This window comes from Oncorhynchus mykiss, chromosome 15 (assembly GCF_057628025.1).
Source record: "Oncorhynchus mykiss isolate SJ-2025 chromosome 15, ASM5762802v1, whole genome shotgun sequence".
NCBI lineage: Eukaryota > Metazoa > Chordata > Actinopteri > Salmoniformes > Salmonidae > Oncorhynchus > Oncorhynchus mykiss.
In genome coordinates, this window is record NC_143036.1 from 37,059,337 (window position 1) to 37,083,102 (window position 23,766).

Consider the following 23,766-nt stretch of genomic DNA (forward strand, 5'->3'; position numbering starts at 1 on the left):
CGCGACCTGGAGGTCCGTGGGGCGACGCACAATTTGCATAGAGTTGTAGGGTTAGGGAGGGCTTGGCCAGTAGGGATATCCTTGTCTCAACGCGCACCAGCGACTCCTGTGGCGGGCCGGGTTAGCCTTGGTTAGCAGGGCACGCTAACCAGGGTTGCCAGGTGCACGGTGTAGCCTCCGACACATTGGTGCGGCTGGCTTCCGGGTTGGATGCGCGCTGTGTTAAGGAGCAGTGCGGCTTGGTTGGGTTGTGTATTGGAGGACGCATGACTTTCATGCGTCCTCCAATACAGTCTCTCCCGAGCCCGTATGGGAGTTGTAGCGATGAGGCAAGATAGTAGCTACTAACAATTGGATACCACGAAATTGGGGAGAAAAAGGGGGTACATTTTTTTTTTAAAGTAGAGCACTAAATAGGGAATCGGGTGCTATTTTTGGGACACAACATCTGCTTGGGGCAATGTAAAAAAAATACTGCAGTAATAGTGTGGATAAACAAGCAAGGCATAAGCAACTAACACTTCACAAGACTAAGCCTTCTTCAGGCAACTTCTTCAATGACAAAGTCTAAGTTGGAAGAGACAGTTTACCAAAACATACTATCGTTTCTGTGTTTGGTTCTGTAAAAATTGGTGAAAGACAACACAGAGGTTTGGATATGTCGTGGTAATGACCATTGGATAGGACTGTCCTACAGCAACTCTTCATTCCCAAATAAACAGGAGGTGTGAATCATGAACAAAACATCTGATATCCTGAGTATTCGGTCTGTGTGAACGCAACGAGTGAGAGATGGGTGCTAAAAGTGCGAATTCGGGGATGTATGATAGACAGCCTAGCCTTTGCAAGTCTAATCTGCAATTATTTGTACAGAGCTGATGCTCAATAACATTTCAAAATGTACATTAAGGAAATAGACGCTTGGTTCAAACAGAATCCCGTCTCTAATAAGCGTCAGTTGTGTTCAGTGATTGAAAATAAACACCCAAGCTATTAATTGAAGTTTTACGATAGTCTCCCATTGACATCAATGCATGACTAAGTGAAAATTAAACTTAAGTGGAAGTTTGGATTTGCCCCTAAACTCTCAGATCAGTGGGAATGACAGAAACTAGATAAGGAGGACTGGATCCATTCAATATCCCCCACACATTAACGGCTAAAACAAAACAAAAAGACACATCCAGGTCTTCGTCAGGAAGCACTGCAAATCATATTATCTTCAAATCAAAATTGTAATTGTCACATACATGTGTCACATACATGTGATTATTTGAAAATTGTACACCCAACATAGGCAGCTACTGCCCCTTTAAGACCTAGAATGAATTTTGTCACATGTTGTGATTCTTACCAAATATGTTGTTCTTACACTATTCAAACCCCATAATCAAATAAACAGCGTATGAAGCGCTTAGCCTATAGATCACATATTTTCAAACAAATAATAGTAACTACATATCCACACATATTTTGGAAATTCTCTGCATCCTTGCCAATCGCTAAACAATATCCAAAAACGGCACACCTTTTTTTTCCCACAAATCTGCACATCATCATCATCATCATCTTCTCTCTTTTGTGGCACCAATGTGAGTGGTTATTTCCGGGGAAACAGCGTTGCAGTATAGTGTGTGGTGCGGGAATTGCGAATTTAGGGAGCTTTGTGTTCACATTGCCCTAAAAAAGGGCAATGTGATCTGAGAGTTTCAGACCACCTCTCGAAATGTTCTCAGTTCATTAAGGGGCACTTTTGAGGGATCTTATTTCCTTTGGAAAGCGAACCACAATGAGTTCACAAAACTAGGGTGAAAGAGACCAACTGTTAAAACACCCTTAGTGTCTTTGCTTATGTCCTGTACTAATTTCTCCCAGTCTCTTCATCTCGCACTGACAGACACAATTAGGCTAGTAACAGACGCCAGAGTATCTGTGTGTACAAAGTACAAACTAGTGTTTTCAGGACTACAGTACAACAAAAATACAGCATATTTCCGTATGGTTTTGTGCTATGAGATTATGCACAACGGACTCAGACTAGGGACCGTTTGGGAATGATGACAAGGCAATGTGACATAACATGTCAACCAGTCCTCAGAGGTGGAAGGGAAGGACCAAGTAAATGTCATAAAAATAGTGAAACATGAAAAAGTTAAACTTTTCAGATAAAACTATACTAAATAATTTCACATAACCAAATAATTGATTAAAACACACTGTTATGCAATGTAGGTCTACAGTAGCCTCAACAGCACTCTGTAGGGAGGCACAATGGTGTAGCCAGAGGACAGCTAGTTTCCGTCCTCCTACAGTGGGTCTTCCTTTAAAAGTTATAAGCTTATGCCGCAACCGCTAGTGGTAGATGGTAGCATTCTGTGATTGCACCACACTATCAAAGGGGGGAGTTAGAACGCTGATCTATCAGTAGTCTAAACTGCGGCACAAATTGACCATCTTTTCGTAAACTAATGGAGTTATCAGTATCAGTCAGAGAGTCTCTTCTCTGGCACTAGACTCCTGCATCAGACAACAACAAAAAACTGTCGGTGGTCCTGGAGTTAAGAGAGAACTTGGGTAAATACAAAATGGGGGAATTACACTTTTCTTTCCCTCTAAAAACAGAAATAAATCATTGTAAATAACAAACTGGCTTTACTTACAAATTAGTAAGAATGTCTTACCCGATGTTCAAGAATGGGCTTTATCCAGATGACAACAGCTCACTTTGAAAACTAAATTTCCAAAATATCGTTATTTTTTTTAAACAAAACATAGAAAGTTGGTTGCAATTTCAGTTTTATGCACCAGAAAAGACAGAAGAAATAATTCAACAAATATTGTGGTTAAACTCAAATATACTAATTGATTAAAAAAAATGTTATCAATTGGAAGGGGGGGGAAAGTAAGGAACTCGTCTGTCGGCCCTGAATTAAAGACTAAAATTGGTTCAAGAAAATTGTGATAATTAAAAATATATACCAGTGTCCTGACTCTGCTGTGAGGATCTGAAGGATCAGGTTAAAGTGGGTGCACCTCTACTCCGCTCTCTCTCTCCCGTAGAGGGGGAGAGGGGTGAAGTAGGCCGTTTTATGACAGTCGTAAATACCTGCAGGCACTCGCTCTCCCACTCTGCAGAAATGGAAGTTAAAATCCCTTTGTACTACTGCGACATCCAAGATTGGATAATGAAACAATATTTCTGAAATCCAAACATTTGGAATGGTGCGTGGGTATTTAAAATAAATAAAACTGGCCTTCTTTAGACTAGTTGAGTATCTGGAGCATCAGCATTTGTGGGTTTGATAACAGGCTCAAAATGTCCAGAAACAAAGGACTTTCTTCTGAAACTCAGTCTATTCTTGTTCTGAGATCCCTTCAGTCCAGAATAGACTGACTAGTTTCAGAAGAAAGTTATTTGTTTCTGGCCATTTTGAGCCTGTAATCAAACCCACAAATGCTGATGCTCCAGATACTCAACTAGTTCAAAGGCCAGTTTTATTGCAAATAATAATTTGTTCTTAAACTGACTCGCCTAGTTAAATAAAGGTTAAATAAATCAAATGAAAATGTCTTCTGTAAATCAGAACAACTGTTTTCAGCTGTGCTAACATAATTGCAAAATGTTTTCTAATGATCAATTAGCCTTTTAAAATGATGCCATTGGAACACAGGTGTGATGATTGCTGATAATAGGCTTCTGTACGCCTACATAGATATTCCATTAAAAATCAGCCGTTTACAGCTACAGTAGTAATTTACAACATTAACAATGTCTATCTATCAATGTCTATATGTCTGTCTATCAATTTGAGGTTATTTTAAAAGAGACAAAAAAAAATTGCTTTTCTTTAAAAAACAAGGACATTTCTAAGTGACCCCAAACTTTTGAACGGTGGTGTATATAAAAATGTCTTACAGAGCCTTTCCATAAGTCCACTCAAGTTCCTTCAACTGTCTTCTGACTGTGATTAGAGCGTGTTGATGTTGTGCCGTGATGCCAGCAGATTCCAGATTGCCGATTGCTCATCACCTTCAACCATCAGTGAGTCGATGGCTTGAAAAGTCTAGCTGGAAATGGAATACAATGTCAAAATTTGCAGCATACAGTAAAGACCAGCAGTTTATTTATTTAAGCATTATTTGGCCTACTTTACAGTATTGTAGCCTACTGTAACCTATTCATTTTCCTGGGTTTTCTCAGTCGGTGTAACACCGGCGAATAGCACAGTCCGTGACTATAACCCCCAAGTCTAACAGTATTTTACCGACATGTTTAAATATTCAAGGCTCCTTTCTCTTCAAGTTATTTTAAGCCATCCACCTTTGATTGGCTATTAGCAGGACAATAGACTCTTACCAAGTCCACCAAATGCATTGTTTTCTCACCACATTGGGATGGATCCATAACAAATTACTATGTGAATAAATATCACTGAATGCCAGAAATATTGGAATAAAGTATGGTAATGAAGGCAACAAATTGCTGCTTACTGGAACACCCAAAAAGTCATCCAATTGTTATAATAGGATTTGAAGCAAAAGCCTACCTGCGTGTAGTCAACTATTTCAGCACTGTTTCGCGCTGCTCAGACAAGCATGGGGACTGGTCTTGATAAATTAATGAGATTTTTTATTTTCACTGAATCTCCATTTGGGTATTGGTTAGCCTACGATTAGGGTGTGGAAATGTTAGGATTATTTTGCTCTTCACTCGCAGTCACTTAGTAAGCCTACTCCCGACTGGTCACGTTGTACAGCACCATATTTTCCTAACGGAAACCCAGAGGGTTTCATTTTTTTTGGAATAGAAACACCATAATATTAAATCAAATTAATTAAGCAACATTTCTAAGAACATAGTAAATGGGATTGATATTAACAAAAATATGTTTCTCTAGTACAGCCAATTTTAAAAACAGTCAAATGCAAGTCAAAGGTGCCCTCTGGTGGTCAAACTAGCACTAACTAGCATTAATGGTAACAATGGCTGACACCTAAATAACGTGCCATAGAATTATGCAGCAGCCCGCAAGCTGTGCTGCAGTACGACACAACTTTTAAAGGAAGAACCACTGTATGGGTACATTGACTTGATTCAATGTACCAATACAGGTACATGGTTCTCACTCTCTTCCATAAACTTATGACAACTACCGGAGGACGTCCGTCAACCTATCAGAGCTCTTGCAGCATGAACTGACATGTTGTCCACCCAATCAAAGGATCAGAGAATGAATCTAGTACAAAAAGCATAAGTTACAGCTAGCTAGCAGTGCATAAAATATGGTGAGTAGTTGACTAACAGAAAGAAAATACTGTTCTAACAAATTAATTTCTTTAAAAATGAGAAAGAAACAGCGAGCGATATATATTTAGTTGTATTTTTTATTTAACTTGCTAGCAAATGCAGCTAGCTAGTTTAGCCTACTCAAACAGACAGGGATTTCATGTTAGCTAGCTGGCTATCCAACACTGGAACTTCTCCAAGTCAAGGTAGGCTTTTGGTTTTATTAATGTATTACCACTGGGGCCCGCAGGTGTAATTTCTAAACTGCTTGCTGCTGACATACACTGTACTGCATGATTATAGCGGGTTTAATAATGCATAGGTGACAATAATGAAGTTTTTTTAATATACTTGGGCACAGACAGCTGATGTGTTGTGCACTAAAGTCCACATGCAAAGGGAAAAGGTAAGAGGAGAGTGTGTAGATGTGTCACTGAAGAATTAGGGGCCAAATGTCTCAATCTTGGGGTCTCAATTTGAAGAGGGAGGGGGTGTGCAAAGATCCCTTCAGTCCAGGGGGTGGGGGTGGGGGGGGGGGGGGGGGGGGGGATAGAGTGAGCGTGAGACCTTTCAAACACAAACAGGGACAGTAAACTGTTCCAAGATTTATAAGAACATACAGTGCTGCCTGTTACTACCACACACGCAGCACACAGTCAGTATCTGGATAACGTGTGAAATGCTTGATAAAGTATCTGATATCAACAGAGAGGTATATTTCTGTGTGATTTAAATACTGACTGGCTTTCATCAAGCAGCTCACTCAAGAAAAAGCTTCAACCTACCAGGGTAGTTACAAACAGCACAGGAATTAAAATCAACATGTATTGATCACATCTTTACTAATGCTGCAGAAATTTGCTTGAAAGCAGTATCCAGATCCATTAGATGTAGTGATCACAATATAGTAGCCATATCTAGGAAAATCAAAGCTCCAAAGGCTGGGCCTAATATAAAATATACGTTTTATAGTTATTCCTATGATGTCAAGAATATCTGGTTGGTCCGTGGTGTGTAATGAGGAGCAAACAGACACTGCAAACTTAGGCAAAACATGCCAGCAACAGATGCGGACACTACACATCCATGTATATCTGACCAAATTATGAAAGACTAACATTGTAATTTTAAATCCCATAAATTTAGTGTGGAAGAGGTGAAAAAATGATTGTTGTCTATCAACAATCACAAGCCACCGGGGTCTGACAACTTGGATGGAAAATTACTGAGGATAATAGCGGACGATATTGCCATATCTTCAATTTAAGCCCACTAGAAAGTATGTGCCCTCAGGCTTGGAGGGAAGCAAAAATAATTCTGGTACTTAAGAACAGTAAGCCCCCTTTACTGGCTCAAATAGCCAATCAATCAGCCTGTTACCAACCCTTAGTAAACTTTTGGAAACATTTTGTTTGACCAGATACAATGCTATTTTACAGTAAACAAATTGACAAACTTTCAGCATGCTTATAGAGAAGGATATTCAACGAGCACAGCACTTACACAAATGACTGATGGTTGGCTGAGAGAAATTGATGATCAAAAGATTGAGGGCTGTTTTGTTAGACTTCAGTGCAGCTTCTGCTGCTGGCAAAACTGCTGCTGCCAAAACGTATGTGTTTTTTAAAATTATTATTATTATTCGTTTTTAAATCGTCCGATTAATCGGTATCGGCTTTTTTGGCCCCCAATAATTGGTATTGGCGTTGAAAAATCATAATCGGTCGACCTCTAATACACACACGATGGCATACACACTATACACACACGTACACATGGATTGTGTACTGTACTGTAGTGGTGATGTAGGTCAAACAGTCTGAATGTATTGTAAAATTGCATAAACTGCCTTAATTTTGCTGCACCCCAGAAAGAGTAGCTGCTGGCAGCAGCTTAATACAAATACACACAGTTGATGGTGAGCTGGGTGGGGGTAAAGAGAGAACAAGACAGGAGACATTTCTGACAGTCTGGGGGAAGGAGGGAGAATGATTAAGGATGGATCGATTGAAGTAGCTGAGGACAGCGCAGGAATGAGTGCATAGTTACCTGCAAAAGCTAAATTAACCCCGTTCCTAGGAGAGAATGTAGAAAACAAGAACATGGACAGAGAAAAAAAAGTGAATACCCTAAACTCCCTCCCCTCCTTGTACCTAAATCAGATTAGGATGTGTCCAGAATGCTACCCTACTCCCTATATAAAGGCTGACCAAACTGACCACGTTTGGTTTGACCCGCCAGGACCACTAGGGGGCCCCCAACCAAAAAAAAGGCAGTCAGTCTTAACTCACTGTTTAAATATAGCATAGTAGAATACACAACCTGCAATTTCTGCATTTGATAAGTTTTCCTCTTGTAATGTCAGTCACTGAAAATCAATTAGCCCATGACACCTAACATTTTATAGATTGCTATGTAAGATAGCTGGCTACTAGACTATCTAAACCTTGTAGTAATCATGTGGCCAAATTACTGACTGGGCACCAATGACTGCATGGCCGTGCATGACTCCAACCCCATCATTAAGTTTGCTGACGACACCTGATCACCGACGATGAGACAGCCTATAGGGAGGAGGTAAGTGACCTGGCAGTGTGGTGCCAGGACAACCATCTTTCCCTCAAAGTTAACAAAAACAAAGCATACGGCCCAATACATCACATCACTGGGGCCCGAGCTCCCTGCTATCCAGGACCTCTATACCAGGCGGTGTCAGAGGAAGGCCCCAAAAAATTGTCAGACTCCAACCACCCATGTTATAGACTGTTCTCTCTGCTACCGCACGGCAAGCAGTATCGATGCATCAAGTCTGCAACCAACAGGATCCTGAACAGCTTCTACTCCCCAAACCATATTACTGCTAAATAGTTAAAATATCTACCCGGACTATCTGCATTGAGCCCCACTTGCACTAAATATTTTGACTCATCACATACGCTGCTGCTACTGCTTATAATCTATACTGTTGCCTAGTCACTTTATCCCTACCAAAATGCACATATCTACCTCAATGACTTTGTACCCCTGCACATCGACTCTGCGTGGTATCTTTCTATTATCCTTTTTCTTTGCATTGTTGGGAAAGGCCCATTAGTAAGCATTTTAATGTTAGTTGACCAAACTTGAAACAAATCAAATGTTATTTGAAGTCACTCACTCAAGACATCATATGAACATGGCATTTCATAGCAAAATGTGTAGAACTACAGGGAATTACCATTAAAAACGGCAACATTCTCTCCATCCAATGGCTAAATGAGTATAATCACATTACATTTGTTTTAAAACTGCTAAGTTTGATCTCTGCCACATGGTAAAACGTGTAGAATTGCAGGACATGAACTTTAAAGCAGAAAATTGGGGGGGGGGGGGGGGTCACTAAAATGTTTTGCCTGCGTGGTGGAGATTTTATGGTACAATGGTAATACTGGTAATCACAATGTGCTGTTTAGTGCCAAGCAATATGGCCACGAATTGATTAATGTTTGTAATTTTATGCTAACTTTAAAAAAAATCTATTGTTTCAAGACCCTAAAAACTACACTGAACAAAAATATAAATGTAACATGTTAAGTGTTGGTCTCATGAGCTAAAATAAAAGATTGCATACACACAAAAAGCGTATTTCGCTCAACTTTTGTGCACAAATTTGTTTACATCCCTGTTAGTGAGCATTTCTCTTTTGCCAAGATAATCCATCCACCTGACAGGTGTGGCATATCAAGAAGCTGATTAAACAGCATGATCATTACACAGGTGCACCTTGTGCTGGTGGCGATAAAAGAACACTAAAATGTGCAGTTGTCACAGCACAATGTCACAGATATCTCAAGTTGAGGGAGCGTGCAATTGGAATGATGATGCCAGGAATGTCCACCAGAGCTGTTGCCAGATAAAATAACGTTAAATTATCTACCATAAGCCAACTACAACGTCGTTTTAGAAAATCTGGCAGCATGTCCAACAGGCCTCACAACCGCAGACCATGTGTAATAACGCCAGCCCAGGACCTCGACATCTGGCTTCTTCACCTGCGGGATCGTGAGAGAACAGTCCAACCAGAAAGCTGATGAAACTGTGGGTTTGCACAACCAAAGATCAAAAATCGTCTCAGGGAAGCTCATTTGCATCCTCACCAGGGTCTTGACTTGACAGCAGTTTGTCATCGTAACCGACCTCGATGGCCACTGGCACACTGGAGAAGTTCTCTTCATGGATGAATCCCGGTTTCAACTGTATGGCAGACAGCGTATGGCGTCGTGTGAGCAAGCAGTTTGCTTTTGTCAATGTTGTGAACAGAGTGCCCCAAGGTGGGGGTGAGGTTATGGTATGGGCAGACATAAGCTACGGACAACGAACACAATTGCATTTTATCGATGGCAATTTGAATGCACAGAGATACCGTGACGAGATCCTGAGGCCCAATGTCGTGCCATTCATCCGCCTCCATCACCTCATGTTTCAGCATGATAATGCACAGCCCCATGTCGCAAGGATCTGTACACAATTCCTGGAAGCTAAAAACTTCCCAATTCTTCCATGGCCTGCATACTCAGACATGTCACCCATTGAGCATGTTTGGGATGCTCTGGATCAGCGTGTAAGACAGCGTGTTCCAGGTCCTGCCAATATCCAGCAACTTCGCACAGCCATTAGAGGTGTGGGACAAAATTCCACAGGCACAATCAACAGCTTGATTAACTCTATGCGAAGGAGTGGTGTCGCGCTGCATGAGGCAAATGGTGGTCACACCAGATACAGACTGGTTTTCTGATTTCATGTGAACTACTGTATATAGATTAGACCCTAATTAATTAATTCATTAATTTCAATTGACAGATTTCCTTGTATGAACTGTAACTCTGTTAACAAAAAAATGTGCATGTTGCATTTTTGCTGCATTTATATTTTTGTTCAGTGTAAGAAGCTATTGTTTAATTATGTCGATTTGTTCTGCTAGCTACCCACCACTCTGAATATATTTTGTCCCCTTCAAGCCCAAAAGTGTAAGCACCCCTGATTTATAAAGCGCACTACATTTGACCAAAGCCTAATGTTGTGGTGGGTCTAACATTTGAAGTTCATATACCCAACTTCACACTTCTTCCACTTGTATGACAGACAGACCAGTCCACAGTGAAACAACCTCCCCCAAACCAATAATGCTCACGAGACAGATTTATATCCACCTCGTTTCCATCAATTAAACTCTAAGCCAGCTCATTCGTCCAAGGTCTAGGAGTCTGAAAGGATGTGGGCAGCAATGGTCAATGTTGCCATATCTGTTCTGTCAAGTCTTGAGCTGCAGTCTAGGAGATAAATTAAACTCAGCAAAAAAATAAACGCCCCTTTTTCAGGACCCTGTCTTTCAAAGATATTTTGTAAAAATCCAAATAACTTCACAGATCATCATTGTAAAGGGTTTAAACAATGCTTGTTCAATATAACCATGAACAATTAATGAACATGCACCTGTGGAACAGTCGTTAAGACACTAACAGCTTTCAGACGTTAGGAAATTTAGGACACTAAAGAGGCCATTCTACTGACTCTAAAAAACACCAAAAGAAAGATGCCCAGGGTCCCTGCTCATCTGTGTGAACGTGCCTTAGGCATGCTGCAAGGAGGCATGAGGACTGCAGATGTGACCAGGGCAATAAATTGCAATGTCCGTACTGTGAGACACCTAAGACATCACTACAGGGAGACAGGACGGACAGCTGTTCGTCCTCGCAGTGGCAGAACACGTGTAACAACACCTGCACAGGATCGGTACATCCGAACATCACACCTGCGGGACAGGTACAGGATGGAAACAACAACTGCCCAAGTTACACCAGAAATGCACAATCCCTCCATCAGTGCTCAGACTGTCCGCAATAGCCAGAGAGAGGCTGGACTGAGGGCTCGTAGGCCTGTTGTAAGGCAGGTCCTCACCAGACATCACCGGCAACAACGTCACCTATAGGCACAAACCCACCGTCACTGGACCAGACCGGACTGCCAAAAAGTGCTCTTCACTGACGAGTCACAGTTTTGTCTCACCAGGGGTGCTGGTCGGATTTGCGTTTATCGTCGAAGGAATGAGCATTACACAAGGCCTGTACTCTGGAGCGGGATCGACTGGGAGGTAGAGGGTCCATCATGGTCTGGGGCGGTGTGTCACAGCATCATCGGACTGAGCTTGTTGTCATTGCAGGCAATTTGTGTTTGGGATCATTGTCATGCTGAAAGACCCAGCCACGTTTCATCTTCAATGCCCTTGCTGATGGAAGGAGGTTTTCACTCAAAATCTCACGATACATTCACTAGGTCCCCCCGTGTGGTTCTGGGATTTTTGCTCGTGATCATTTTGACCCCACGGGGTGAGATCTTGCGTGGAGCCCCAGATCGAGGGAGATTATCAGTGGTCTTGTATGTCTTCCATTTCCTAATAATTGCTCCCACAGTTGATTTATTCAAACCAAGCTGCTTACCTATTGCAGATTCAGTCTTCCTAGCCTGGTGCAGGTCTACAATTGTGTTTCTGGTGTCCTTTGACAGCTCTTTGGTCTTGGCCATAGTGGAGTTTGGAGTGTGACTGTTTGAGGTTGTGGACAGGTGTCTTTTGTACTGATAACACGTTCAAACAGGTGCCATTAATACAGGTAACGAGTGGAGGACAGAGGAGCCTCTTAAAGAAGAAGTTACAGTGACCAAATACTTATTTTCCACGATAATTTGCAAATAAATTCATTAAAAATCCTACAATGTGATTTTCTGGATTTTTTTCTCATTTTGCCTGTCATAGTTGAAGTGTACCTATGATAAATTACAGGCCTCTCTCATCTTTTTAAGTGGAAGAACTTGCACAATTGGTGGCTGACTAAATACTTTTTTTGCCCCACTGTACATGACCAGTTCCAGTTAGAACTGCTGGGGAAAAAAGGTTACATTAAAAGGGGGTTAGTGAGTTACGTCTTTATGTTTGTGGATAGTGGGGGCATTTGGTCATGGCCCAAAAAGACCGTCAGACTTGGGAGGACACAGTAATTGAAAAATCATGTGGAGATTCCATGCTGCATGGGCTGGGCTTTAAGCTGAGGCTTGTGCACGCACACACACACACACACACCCCTTCTGAACAAACAGAGAACCCTCTCACATCCCTCCCACCCACCCCTGACATCCAGCAGCAGTGGTTGCCATGGTGCCAGAGTAATGTTTAGAACCCCTACTCCACATGGCAGAGGTCTGTTGTTGATCCACCAACTGCATCACCGTGGAGATATGTCACAAATGAGGTCACTGACAAATGTAGCGATTGACTGACATACCTGAAACGGCGAACGAGAGCTACATAGAGAGAGGCTTTCTAGAGTTGAAGACAGCCATGACCCCAGCAAGATGATTTCACCAACTTCCTACTGTGAGAACTAGAGCCCGCAGGCTATACAGTCAACCTCAGTGAAGCATATAGGCCTAGTACTCCACCCTGGCAAGAGGTGCTTTCTTAGCAGGTGGTGATTTTCTGACTTAGTCCTATGTCATCCCAGGTTCAGAGCGTAGGGGAAAGCTGACATAACAAACCTACTATGAACACCTGCTATGCAGTCCCTCTTTCACAATGTTTTGATGCTTTAGTCTAATCTAAGCTCTCAATGTGATTTATGGCAGAGGCAGACACTAGCAACCGTTTATGCAATGATCATTAGTCATTACAATCCAAACATCTGAGTGCCTGTCAGCCTGAAACTGTTTAATTGGTTTTGTCCCTCGCATTAGTGAACACTTAAAAGTAGACAATGTGTGTGCAAACTCCAGATTGTTTGGGCTTGGGGTAGGGAGGGAAATAATATGGCTTGCAAATAGCATTTAGTCCCATAAATGTGAATACCGCACAAATGAATGGGCCTGGAATTAGGGCACTCAGGATTTTCCTGGATTTATGAATGTCTCCAATGAGATACACCGTTTTCATTATCTTTTACAAAACGTTTGGTTACCGTGCACTAATGAACATGACCCCGCTGTTTTCCCTGGGCTGGTCAAGCACCAGGCCCTCTACTGCACCTCCCCTGCAATGCTGCTGTTCTTGTTCAGTAGTTTCAAAGCAGATCAGGAATGCCCTGTTACCTCTTGGACAAGTCATCTACTCTAGCTAACTCCATGTAGTTCCTCAACATATTCACAGCAAACCAATTGAGTTCATGTGGTTGGTTTTACGTGATAACTTGGGTGGGACTGAGAATAATTATTTCTGTATATAGTTGTAAGTTGCTTGGGGAGATTTCAGGATTGACATCCGACCTGCTGTAGCATTATTCATACATAGTATTTTGGATATTGTTGGACTTTTGGAGAACACACAGAGAGGTGCTGTTGTTTGAGGGATTTTATACACCGGGTGGGTCTAATCCTGAATGCTGATTGGTTAAAAGCGCATTCCAGCCGGTGTCTATTCCACAATTAACCACCAGCTAAATCTATGAAGGCAAAATACCCATTTACTCCGTTCCAGCGGATCCACTGTCTCAACAGCCCAGCCAGGCAATTTATAAACTTGCCCTCCACTCATAAAAAGCATCTAGACATTCTCACATTTCTTTTTAACTAACATTTAGTTTTCAACCGTGGATATTTGTATAAACCTTGCTGTCTGTCTCTCCGACATTTGCAACATTGTTTCAATATTCTAATTCGATCTCCAGCTGTCCCATAATAATGAATGTGTCAGGAGTCAGGATGAGAGACAGGCAGGCAGCTTTTCTCAGCCAGTCGAAATAATGAATCAGTAGCATTTTTATGTATATATACACACACACACACACACACACACACATAACTATCAATAGAAAACAAGTAGAACAAAACGAAGTGCAACTAGTTTGCAGTCTTTCCAGCTCCAGTTTGAAGTGATTGTGTTAGATGTGTTGTTGGCTAGCTCCACTGAAAAACAGTGCCCTGACGAGAGAGCACATTTTCTATGCCAGGCAAAATCGCGCCTCATTCGCGCATTGTTATGGGTGTATCCAAATAAAAGTCACTAGAAACAGCTTAAACAAACACAAATGCAGCTCCTTTGATGTTATTCTGGCTGCATTATTTTTTGACATGACTGTAAGTTAGCCATAGTTGGCTAGCTAGCAAGCAAGGGATAAGAACATTGCCAGCCAGTATGGCAATGGAATATTTAGAACGAACGACTGGGTCGCGTCAATACAGTAGATGCAGAACAAAACACTGAACAACTGGGTGACATCTCTGGCAACTAAACGACCAGCCAGCTTGGGTAAGACCCCTAGGTTTGTGTCAGGACTAGATCTTGTGGAAGGATGAAATGGTATGAATCAATTCATCCAAATAATGTTTCATAAAAATGTGTAAATCATTATTTGAATATGTTGGTAACCCATTGTATAAAAGTGATAATGCCCTCGAAGCCGGCATTTGGAGGATATATTGGCACTTGACTTTGTCTCGTGCCTAACAACACCCGTGGCAATATATCCTCCAAACACCAGGTTCTCAGGCATTATCACTTGAACATTCTGTACGTATCAATCAACATCACCATGGCAACAAAGCCCACCCAAAACATTATCCTCTCATCCATCGCATAACTTCATCATCAGAACCTAATAGAGAGAGAAGAGCCAGAGGGACCACAGCACAGGGTGAGTCCCCCTGGTCAAAAGTAACGCACTATATAGGGAACGAGGTGCCTTTTGGGATGCACACAGTCATTATGGCATCATCCTGCTCTGTCTCTCTGCTGCTTTAATGCTACATTAGGTGGAGGCCCTTTTCACCACAAACACCGACTCATTATTCACAACAGAGGAGACAGAGCAGAGCAAACGTCCAACATCAGGGCACTCAATGTGCTTCCAATACCCGCCAACGAGAGGGTCTGTGTTGGAGGAGGAGAGGAGGCTGAGGGCCTTTGAACCCCAACAGACTATGTAACCACGGCTTCAGCAGAGCAGTTCCTCACTGACACAGATGTTGGAACTCTGGATAGACATACTGGCTGACAGGTAAACACAAAGGTTGCATCCCAAATGGCACCCTCTTCCCTATACAGTGCACTAGTTATGACCAGAGCCCTATGGGCCCTTATCAAAAGTATTTCACAATAGGGTGCCATTTGGGAACACATTCACAGAGAGACTGGACATTAGTTAGATGCTGTTGGCTTATACTGGGGGGGGGTAATAGATAATCATCCCCAGGTGTGAAGGGGCTAGATCAGTCCAGGCCAGCTATGGCATTATGGGATGGATAGACTGTGGTGGTCAAGGGACTAAGTTGGGTCCAGTTGCCAAGTTGATACAATATTCATATAACAACACCATGTGTGTCTCTCGAATGGTACCCAAACAACTTTTTGGACTGGTCAAAAGTTGTGCACTATATAGGGAAAAGGCTGCAGTTTGGGACAGCCGCTAGGCTCTTCTGTTTCTACCACCACACCACAGACAAATAAGGGAGTCATCCAAAACAGTGCTCACCATGCAGTCATACTATGGCCTATCTCCACTCATCGCTTTCATCTGACGCCATATTACTAATCCTCTGTTAGTCTTCAGTTCAACAGAGAGCGCTACAGATGTCGGGCGACAGGTAGCCTATCGGTTAAGAGAGTTGAGCCAGTAACCGAAAGGTCGCTGGGTCGAATCCCTGAGTCGACAAAGCACGTTATTCCAATTACTTCTGTAAGTCGCTCTGGATAAGAGTGTCTGCGAGACGTCGGCAAGTAAAAGGAGCTGATTTTTGACGACAGGAAATGGAGGGCCGAGCACGGCCCTATTCACAATCAACGTGGCTGTGGAGCATGTCGAGAGCTTCAAGTTCCTTGGTGTCCACATCACTAAGGATCTATCATGGTCCAAACACATCAACAAAGTCATGAAGAGGGCACAACAACTCCTCTTCCCCCTCAGGAGGCTGAAAAGATTTGGCATGGGCCCGCAGAGACTCAAAAAGTTCTACAGCTGCACCGTGGAGAGCATCTTGACTGGCTGCATCACCGCTTGGTATAGTAACTGCTTGGCATCGGACCTCAAGGCGCTCCACAGGGTAGTGCGTAAGGCCCAGTATATCACTGGGCCGAGCTCCCTGCCACCCATACCAGGCGGTGTCCGAGGAAGGCCCTAAAGATATTCAAAGACTCCAGCCACCCAAGTCATAAGACTGTTCTCTCTGCTACCACATACGGATGTGCCAACCAACTGGTCCCTGAACAGCTTCAACCCCAACACTAAATGAGACTGCGAAATAGTTGTTATCCAAACAGCTATCTGCATTGACCCTTTTTGCACTAACTTTGACTCACCACTTACACTGCTGCCACTTTCTATTATCTGTCCCGTCGCAGTCACTTTATTCCTAGTTATATGTACATATGTACTCAGTACTGGTACCCCATGTATATCCAAAGTTATCATTACTTGTGTATTTATTATTACTTTTCTATTTTCTTTCTCTGCATTGTTGGGAAGTGCCCGTAAATAAGCATTTCACTGTTAGTCGACACCTGTTGGAATTGTATTTGAAATGACTAAAATGTAAGTCAAGGACAGCCCCAGTGGCTGATTTCAGTGGTGAAATATGGTGCCAGTGAACTTGTATGGAGTAGAGAGGAAGTAGAGAGAGAGGAAGGTGAAGGAATAACAGTTCAAATGTGAATGGAAGAACATCTCTGAGAAAAACAATCATCAACTGACTCATCTTCAACTCATCCTGTTTTATTAAAGTTATTATCCTGATAACTTTATATTCATCTTTGAGAAGAAAAAAAAATGCTTTTTAAGCAATTATTTATATTCCATAAGGTTGTCAGATCAACTCTGACAGTAAACAAACCAAGGATACATTTTGTAATAGTCCAGAAAATAAAACATTAAATAATTTGCAGACATCATAACATGGAAATTCAGCGAGGCAGATTGACGTCACTTCTTGACCGGCTGTTAAAGAGCAAAAAAAAAAAAAAAAGTTTAAAAAAAAAAGTATTTACTGCTACTTCACTGCATGCTTGTGGTGCTTTCCTAACCTGACAGTACAGTGGCTTAGGGCACAAACATAGAAATATAATCTCATTCTAGTTCAGTGGTAGAAGCATCACATTGTTTGCAAAACTGCACCATAGGATGGGGCCATGATCAAAATGTGTGCACTATATAGAGAATAGGGTGCCATTTGGGACGTACCCACAATCGTCTCCAGTTACTATGGAGAGTCAAAGCTGGGTAAGTAGTGACTGCACCACCCATTCCTTAGTAATAAAATCATATCACAAAGGGAAGGTCAATACTAGCAATAATATGGTCCTCATCACCCCAGCCCAGCCACCCATCCCCCTATACTGATCAATAATGATGTTCTCATCTCTGCCTGAGGTCGAGCTACTGACACAAACACACAGGAAAGGAGGAAAGTAATTAGCCTTCAAGACCAATTAGCCTTCAAGTAGTACAACAACATAAAGCTCAAATATAATAGGAGGGAGTCTATGTAATTAGGCTACGGAGTAGTTCTTTATTTTGGCAGGTACTGTTATACCTACACTACAGTACCTGCCAAATAAGGAGGAATAACATAGCATTCTAGTTTATTGGTCTTGGTATTCTACCTTGAACTTGGACCGACAACGACGCCGTCTGAAATTAGTTCATGAAAACAGGCCTAATGAGCATCGAGTCCTACATATACAGCAGTCAGTTAGCAACATGCTCAAGAGCAAGACAGAAAGAGGACATGAGATCAGAGAGACTTCGAGAAAAATGGAGTTGCGTCCCAGATGGCAGTATTCCCTTACAGTGCCTTCAGAAAGTATTCACACCCTTTGACTTATTCCACATGTTGTTGTGTTACAGCCTGAATCCTTACCCATCTACACACAATACCAAAGTGAAAACATGCTTTTCAAAATGATTGCAAATGTATTTAAAATGAAATACAGAAAAGTATGTACACACACCTAAGTCAATAGTTTGTTGAAACACCTTGGCAGCAATTACAGCTGTGAGTCTTTCTGGGTAAGTCTAAGAGCTTTCCACACCTGGATTGTGCAACACTTGCCCATTAAGCTCTCAAATTGGTTGTTTATCATTGCTAGACAACCATTTTCAGGTCTTGCCATAGATTTTCAAGTAGATGTGTGAAAACTAACTCATCCACTCAGGAAAATTCACTGTCTTCTTGGTAAGCAACTCCATTGTAGATTTGGCCTTGTGTTTAAGGTTATTGTCCTGCTGAAAGGTGAATCCATCTCCCAGTGTCTGGTGGAAAGCAGACTGAACCAGATTTTCCTTTGGGATTTTGCCTGTGCTTAACTCCATTCCATTTCTTAATCATCCTGAAAAACTCCCCAGTCCTTAACGATTACAAGCATACCCATAACATGAGGCAGCCACCATCCTGAACTTATTTAGGCTTGCTATAACTAAGGGGTTGAATACTTATCAAATCAAGACATTTCAACTTTTAATTTTGCATTAATTTGTAAACAATTTCAAAAAACATAATGTTAAAGTGGAATTATGGGGTATATTTTGTATAGGCCAGTGACAAATCTGAATTGAATCCATTTTAAGTTCAGGCTGTAAAAACAAATTTACTTAGGTAACTGATGGGCATTAAACCTAGGTAAACCATCCATAGGCCTATATACACAAAAATGTGGACAACACTTCAAATTAGTGCATTTGGCTACTCCAGCCCACACCCGTTGCTGACAGGTGTATAAAACCGAGCACACCGCCATGCAATCTCCATAGACAAACATTGGCAGTAGAATGGCCCGTACCGAAGAGCTCTGTGACTTTCAACGTGGCACCGTCATAGGATGCCACCTTTCCAACAAGTCAGTTTGTCAAATTTCTGCGGTGCTAGAGCTGCCCTTGCGAACTGTATGTGCTGTTATGGTGTGTGTTCATGATGTGTTTATCACAAAGCCTCAAAAGAAGAGGCTGCTAGGTACAGAATGAGGTCCAGCTTGTATGTATTCCTTTAGGTGTAGACCACAGCAAAGAACATCATCGTATAACATGCAGTCTTTTCTCCCAAGAGATATAGGCTACCCACCTATTGTTAGGCCCATTCCCCTGGACTCCAGTCCTGGATGCTGAGGTATTAGGTGACATGTTGTTCGGGTCATGTTCAAAAATGTTCTACAAACAAAATGTCACTTTCATTATGGGGTATCTTGTGTATATCAGTGACACACAATCTCAAATCAATGTTAAATTCCGGCTGTAAGAACAAGATTTTGAAAAAGTAAAGGGGGGGGGGGGGGTAGATTTTATGGAAAAGAGATGCATGTTTTTGGACGATGCAGCACCCTGCCTTGTTGACAACATGACCGAACAGTGCAGATTACAGTTCGATTCAAATTTGCCGATTCACGTGCCATGGATCCGTGCATCGCGGCTCAGGTTATTTGAACAATCAGGGCATTGGTCCAAATGTGATGTGATAGATAGCGTACAGTGCGCAATCAAAGGGAAGCGCTGCATGTTTTTGTTGCACTACTGTGCAATGTTAATTGACTAGTTGATTGATCACACTTATAAACAAAACTAACAGCCCAACAAATAATGCGTTGAAACATTAACATTTCCAAAGATTTAAACAAGCCGTGAAATGAACTTACCAATGTCACTCTGTTGAATTTTAAACGATATGACAAGTTATGGCGGATGTCCCCGAATATTCTGACGTGAAAGTTATTTATTTGTCCACTGCTATTTCTAACAAACGCTAACGTTTGCGAGAGAAATCTCATCAGGCGTTCCTATACATTTGAACATCAATTTCCCAAAGTATTTAGAATGTCAACTCCTCACGCGCTCTAATGCCTTATTCAAAGTCATCTTCAATCACCTAAGATCGCCTACTGTTTCTTTTAGAAAATTAAATACGAACGCTGTCCGGAGAGAAACTGACGATGCCGAGTAGTCTTGCTCAATTGCAAACTCTCGTTGTATAGGAACGCAAGTACGACTGTAATTCACTTTCGCCTGCTTCGCAAACTTCTCCACTGTTGCCTTGTGCTCGTTGCTTCCGGACAACATTAACCGTTTCTTAAAGGAGCAGACCTATCAGGGCACGGTCCAAAGCTCAAAGTCACCTGTATAGAGTAGACACACCTCTTGAACCAACGAATCATTCAGGTTAGCCAGGTTGAAAAGGAACCAAAGAGTATCTATTTTTGTTTTACACACACACACACAGGACCAGCAGGGGCAAAGAGCCTTGACCTGAAATGACTGATGGGGTCAATATGATTCCAATGGACAATCAATGGTCAGTCTTAGTTAATGGAATGCAGTAGACCAGACCAGAGGTCCTCTTTCCATTACGATGTCCCATAAATAAACCAGAACCATCCCGCTGTTCAGACACTGCCAGTTTGTCACACACTTTACATTGCTGTCTCTGTGGCGTGTACTGTATTATAGGCCTGGGAAACGTTGACACATTAGGACATACAGCATCACCTTCCAACATAACGACTGTGTATGGAAACAAAAAAACAACAATCAATCTATTTTACTTTACTATTTGTGTATATTTTCCCATCAGTGGGATTTGAATCCCTGTCCATCCCTGCCAATCCCTGTCCACTCCACTCCACTGGGCAGAGAGTCTCATCCTGGCCAAGGACAGATAAACAGGGGCGGTGGGTGTTGCTAGGAGCAATCAGCTGGTTGCAAAAAAAAAAATTGTGGAGGACAAGGACGCTTGTTTACAGATGTACAAGAGACTGCAATTATAAATATGGTTTTGGCCAACAATGCAATTAGGATTCGAGAGATAAGAAAGCATATCTTGAATAATGACACCATATTTAACAACATCAATGCTGTAAGCCTGTCGACCATACAACGCATCCTCCAACGGCACCGAGTGACGATGAAAAAACTTTACAAGGTGCCATTTGAGAGAAACTCTGACAGAGTCAAGAATATGCGACATGACTTTGTAGAGGTATGTATGCAACACTACTTCCAGTACTTCAGACATACCATATTTACTCATCCGTATATCCTTTTGTCTGTTGCAGAGAGTATTGGAGCTGGATGCCCATGTAATTCGCTATAAATTTATTTATTTGGATGAGGTTGGCTTCAACCTCACCAAAACCAGGCGCCGCGGAAGATATGTAATAGGACAGAGGGCAATTACCAATGTCCCTGGACAGCGTGGGGGTAATATAACTATGTTCACCTTTTCTAAATCCCATAGAGGAATTCTTCTCAGCCTGGCGCTGGAAAGTGTATGATCGCCAACCCTATGTCCGCATGCCACTTCTCCAGGCAATGGAGGATGCATGTGGGGACATAGAGGTTGCCTCTGTCCAAGGTTGGATACGCCATGCTAGGAGATACGTTTCTCTTGCCAAACATCGGGGGAAGTATCTTGTGATGTGGACGAAGTATTGTGGCCAGACCCAGGCCGGAGAAGAGATGGAGCGTAGCTTAGCACTGGTGACTGCCCCCCCCTATATTTATGGTTTTGTTGTATGCTACTTTATGGCATTTTGAATGCAGTGTTACATTTTGAAGGAGATGTGAGGTATTTTGCATTTTGTGTGTGCAGTTTTGGGAATTGTGTGTGAAGTTTTGAAAAAAGGAGACAGTTTTGAAAATGTGTGTAAGCAGTTGGAAAAAACTGTATTCCAACCTCATAGTGTGAAAATATTATATAAAACCCAGTAAAATCACATTTCTGACTGTGCAGGACCTTGAAAAAATATTGTATAACTCCGTATACCAAAGCACATCAAAGTGTATCCTTATAGCAAAGTGTTACCAGTAGGGGTACTTAGCAAAAGTATTCAGTTAATCTATATACCGTAGTTAGGGAAATTATATTACAAAGTTATGCATTGCTGTGGTTTTGATGGCATTACTCATTCTGGGAATTATATTATGCAGATGACATGGTGGCATAGATAGAGGACCTTTTGTTTGCAGGGAATTATAATTCCAAAGAAAATTGGTCCTCATGTTACATAGCGAGCGCTATCAAAATGGCATGACAATAAACAATAACAAGAGATCACAGGGAAAATATACATAAAAGAGTCAAGGCATGGAATAAATACATGTGAAAGATTACAAGTTACAGTAAATCTGAGCCCGATGTGTCTCAGCTACCAAAGGATGGAGAGACAGACAGACGTTGTAATTTCCTTAATGTCACTGTGACCTTCTTATGTTGCAGTGCTGATATCAAAGATTTCTTGGAGCCTGATGAACGGTGTGTGTGTGTGTGCGTGCGCGTGAATGCGTCCCAAATGGCACCCTATTCCTTATATAATGCACTACTTTTGACCACAGCCCTATGAGCCCTGTTTAAAAGTAGTGCACTATAAAGGGAACAGGGTGGCATTTTGGACTCACCCTGTGTTTCTAAATCCACCCGAAATCTGAAAGAAATATAACCTGTTAGATGCCATAAATAATGTCAGCCTTCAAAGCTATGGCTCTCATGCGGGTAAGGAGCAGTTTGACAACAATTCCATTTGGCATTTAATACACAAGAAACATACAGTATGTGTCACACAAGCAAAGGATTTTAAGTTTTCAGCTGTGTAAGATGACATTGCACGGATGGATTTTGCATCAGTACCCAAGGAACCTGAGCCTGAAGAGCAAAGGGAACCAGAACAGTTGAGACACTCCAAGTTACTGTGAATGTTGGATTTATGGCCAATAACATTTTAAGTGGTTCAATGGCACATGAAAGCAGCTGAATTATTAGTCAAACTGGTATAAATAATTTCAACATGGGTCCTTAGTTACCCTCTCCATGCCCGTATAAGGTGAAAAGATGATCATGATGACATGATGTACCCAGCCAAAGAAACTGCTCATCGCTTTACAGTGTCAGTAGTACCCCACCTCACCCTCTAACTAACTGAATCTGTTCTCCATTCCCTCACACTAGTACTAATAAATGTAATCACTCCAATTGAACTATAGTTGTCTTTACTGACATCCATTGTGGTGGTATGGGAAGATTCCAACTTGGTTTGGAATCTCTCTGTCCCTCTGTCATTGTCTACATGTCGTATCTCAATGACAAAGAACAACACATATCCCAACAGATATTACTAATCTGACTGTCTGTCACCCTGAAGCTTGTCTGATAACCTGTGTGTGTGTGTGTGTGTGTGTGTGTGTGTGTGTGTGTGTGTGTGTGTGTGTGTGTGTGTGTGTGTGTGACTTATTAAAGACAAGACTGGAATAGCCCGGAGCCCGGGATTCACACTCCCAGACAGACAACAGCAGACGTCATGTACTGCAAATTACGTCTGCCAGGCTCCTTGGAACGCGATGTGTAGGTGTGTGTGTGTGTGTGTGTGTATGCCAGTCTCCTTTGAAGCAATGACTGTTTTCAGCATGTAGTAACCACTTTGGGGGGGTAACACAACAGACACATTACAGTATGACTGTGTCTTTGTAAAGGTTTCAAACAATCTGAAC

At 41.9% G+C, this 23,766-nt stretch overlaps 1 protein-coding gene across 33 annotated transcripts in view; it reads right to left on the minus strand.

The window, feature by feature from the left end:
- Positions 1–20,347, minus strand: part of LOC110490717 (supervillin) — a 149,892-nt gene extending 129,545 nt beyond the window's left edge. For 17 of the 33 annotated variants that reach the window (XM_090199986.1, XM_090199985.1, XM_090199984.1 and 14 more), the window contains exons 1-2: positions 19,926–20,347; positions 19,358–19,443 (exon numbers count right to left, since the gene is read on the minus strand). In XM_090199986.1, the coding sequence (XP_090056112.1) occupies positions 19,358–19,430 (73 nt within the window). In that variant the 5' untranslated portion in view covers positions 19,431–19,443; positions 19,926–20,347. The remainder of the gene's footprint in view (positions 1–19,357; positions 19,444–19,925) is intronic. The other 16 variants (XM_090199993.1, XM_090199992.1, XM_090199991.1 and 13 more) reach the window with 2 other exon arrangements.
- Between the last annotated feature and the right edge of the window lie 3,419 nt (positions 20,348–23,766).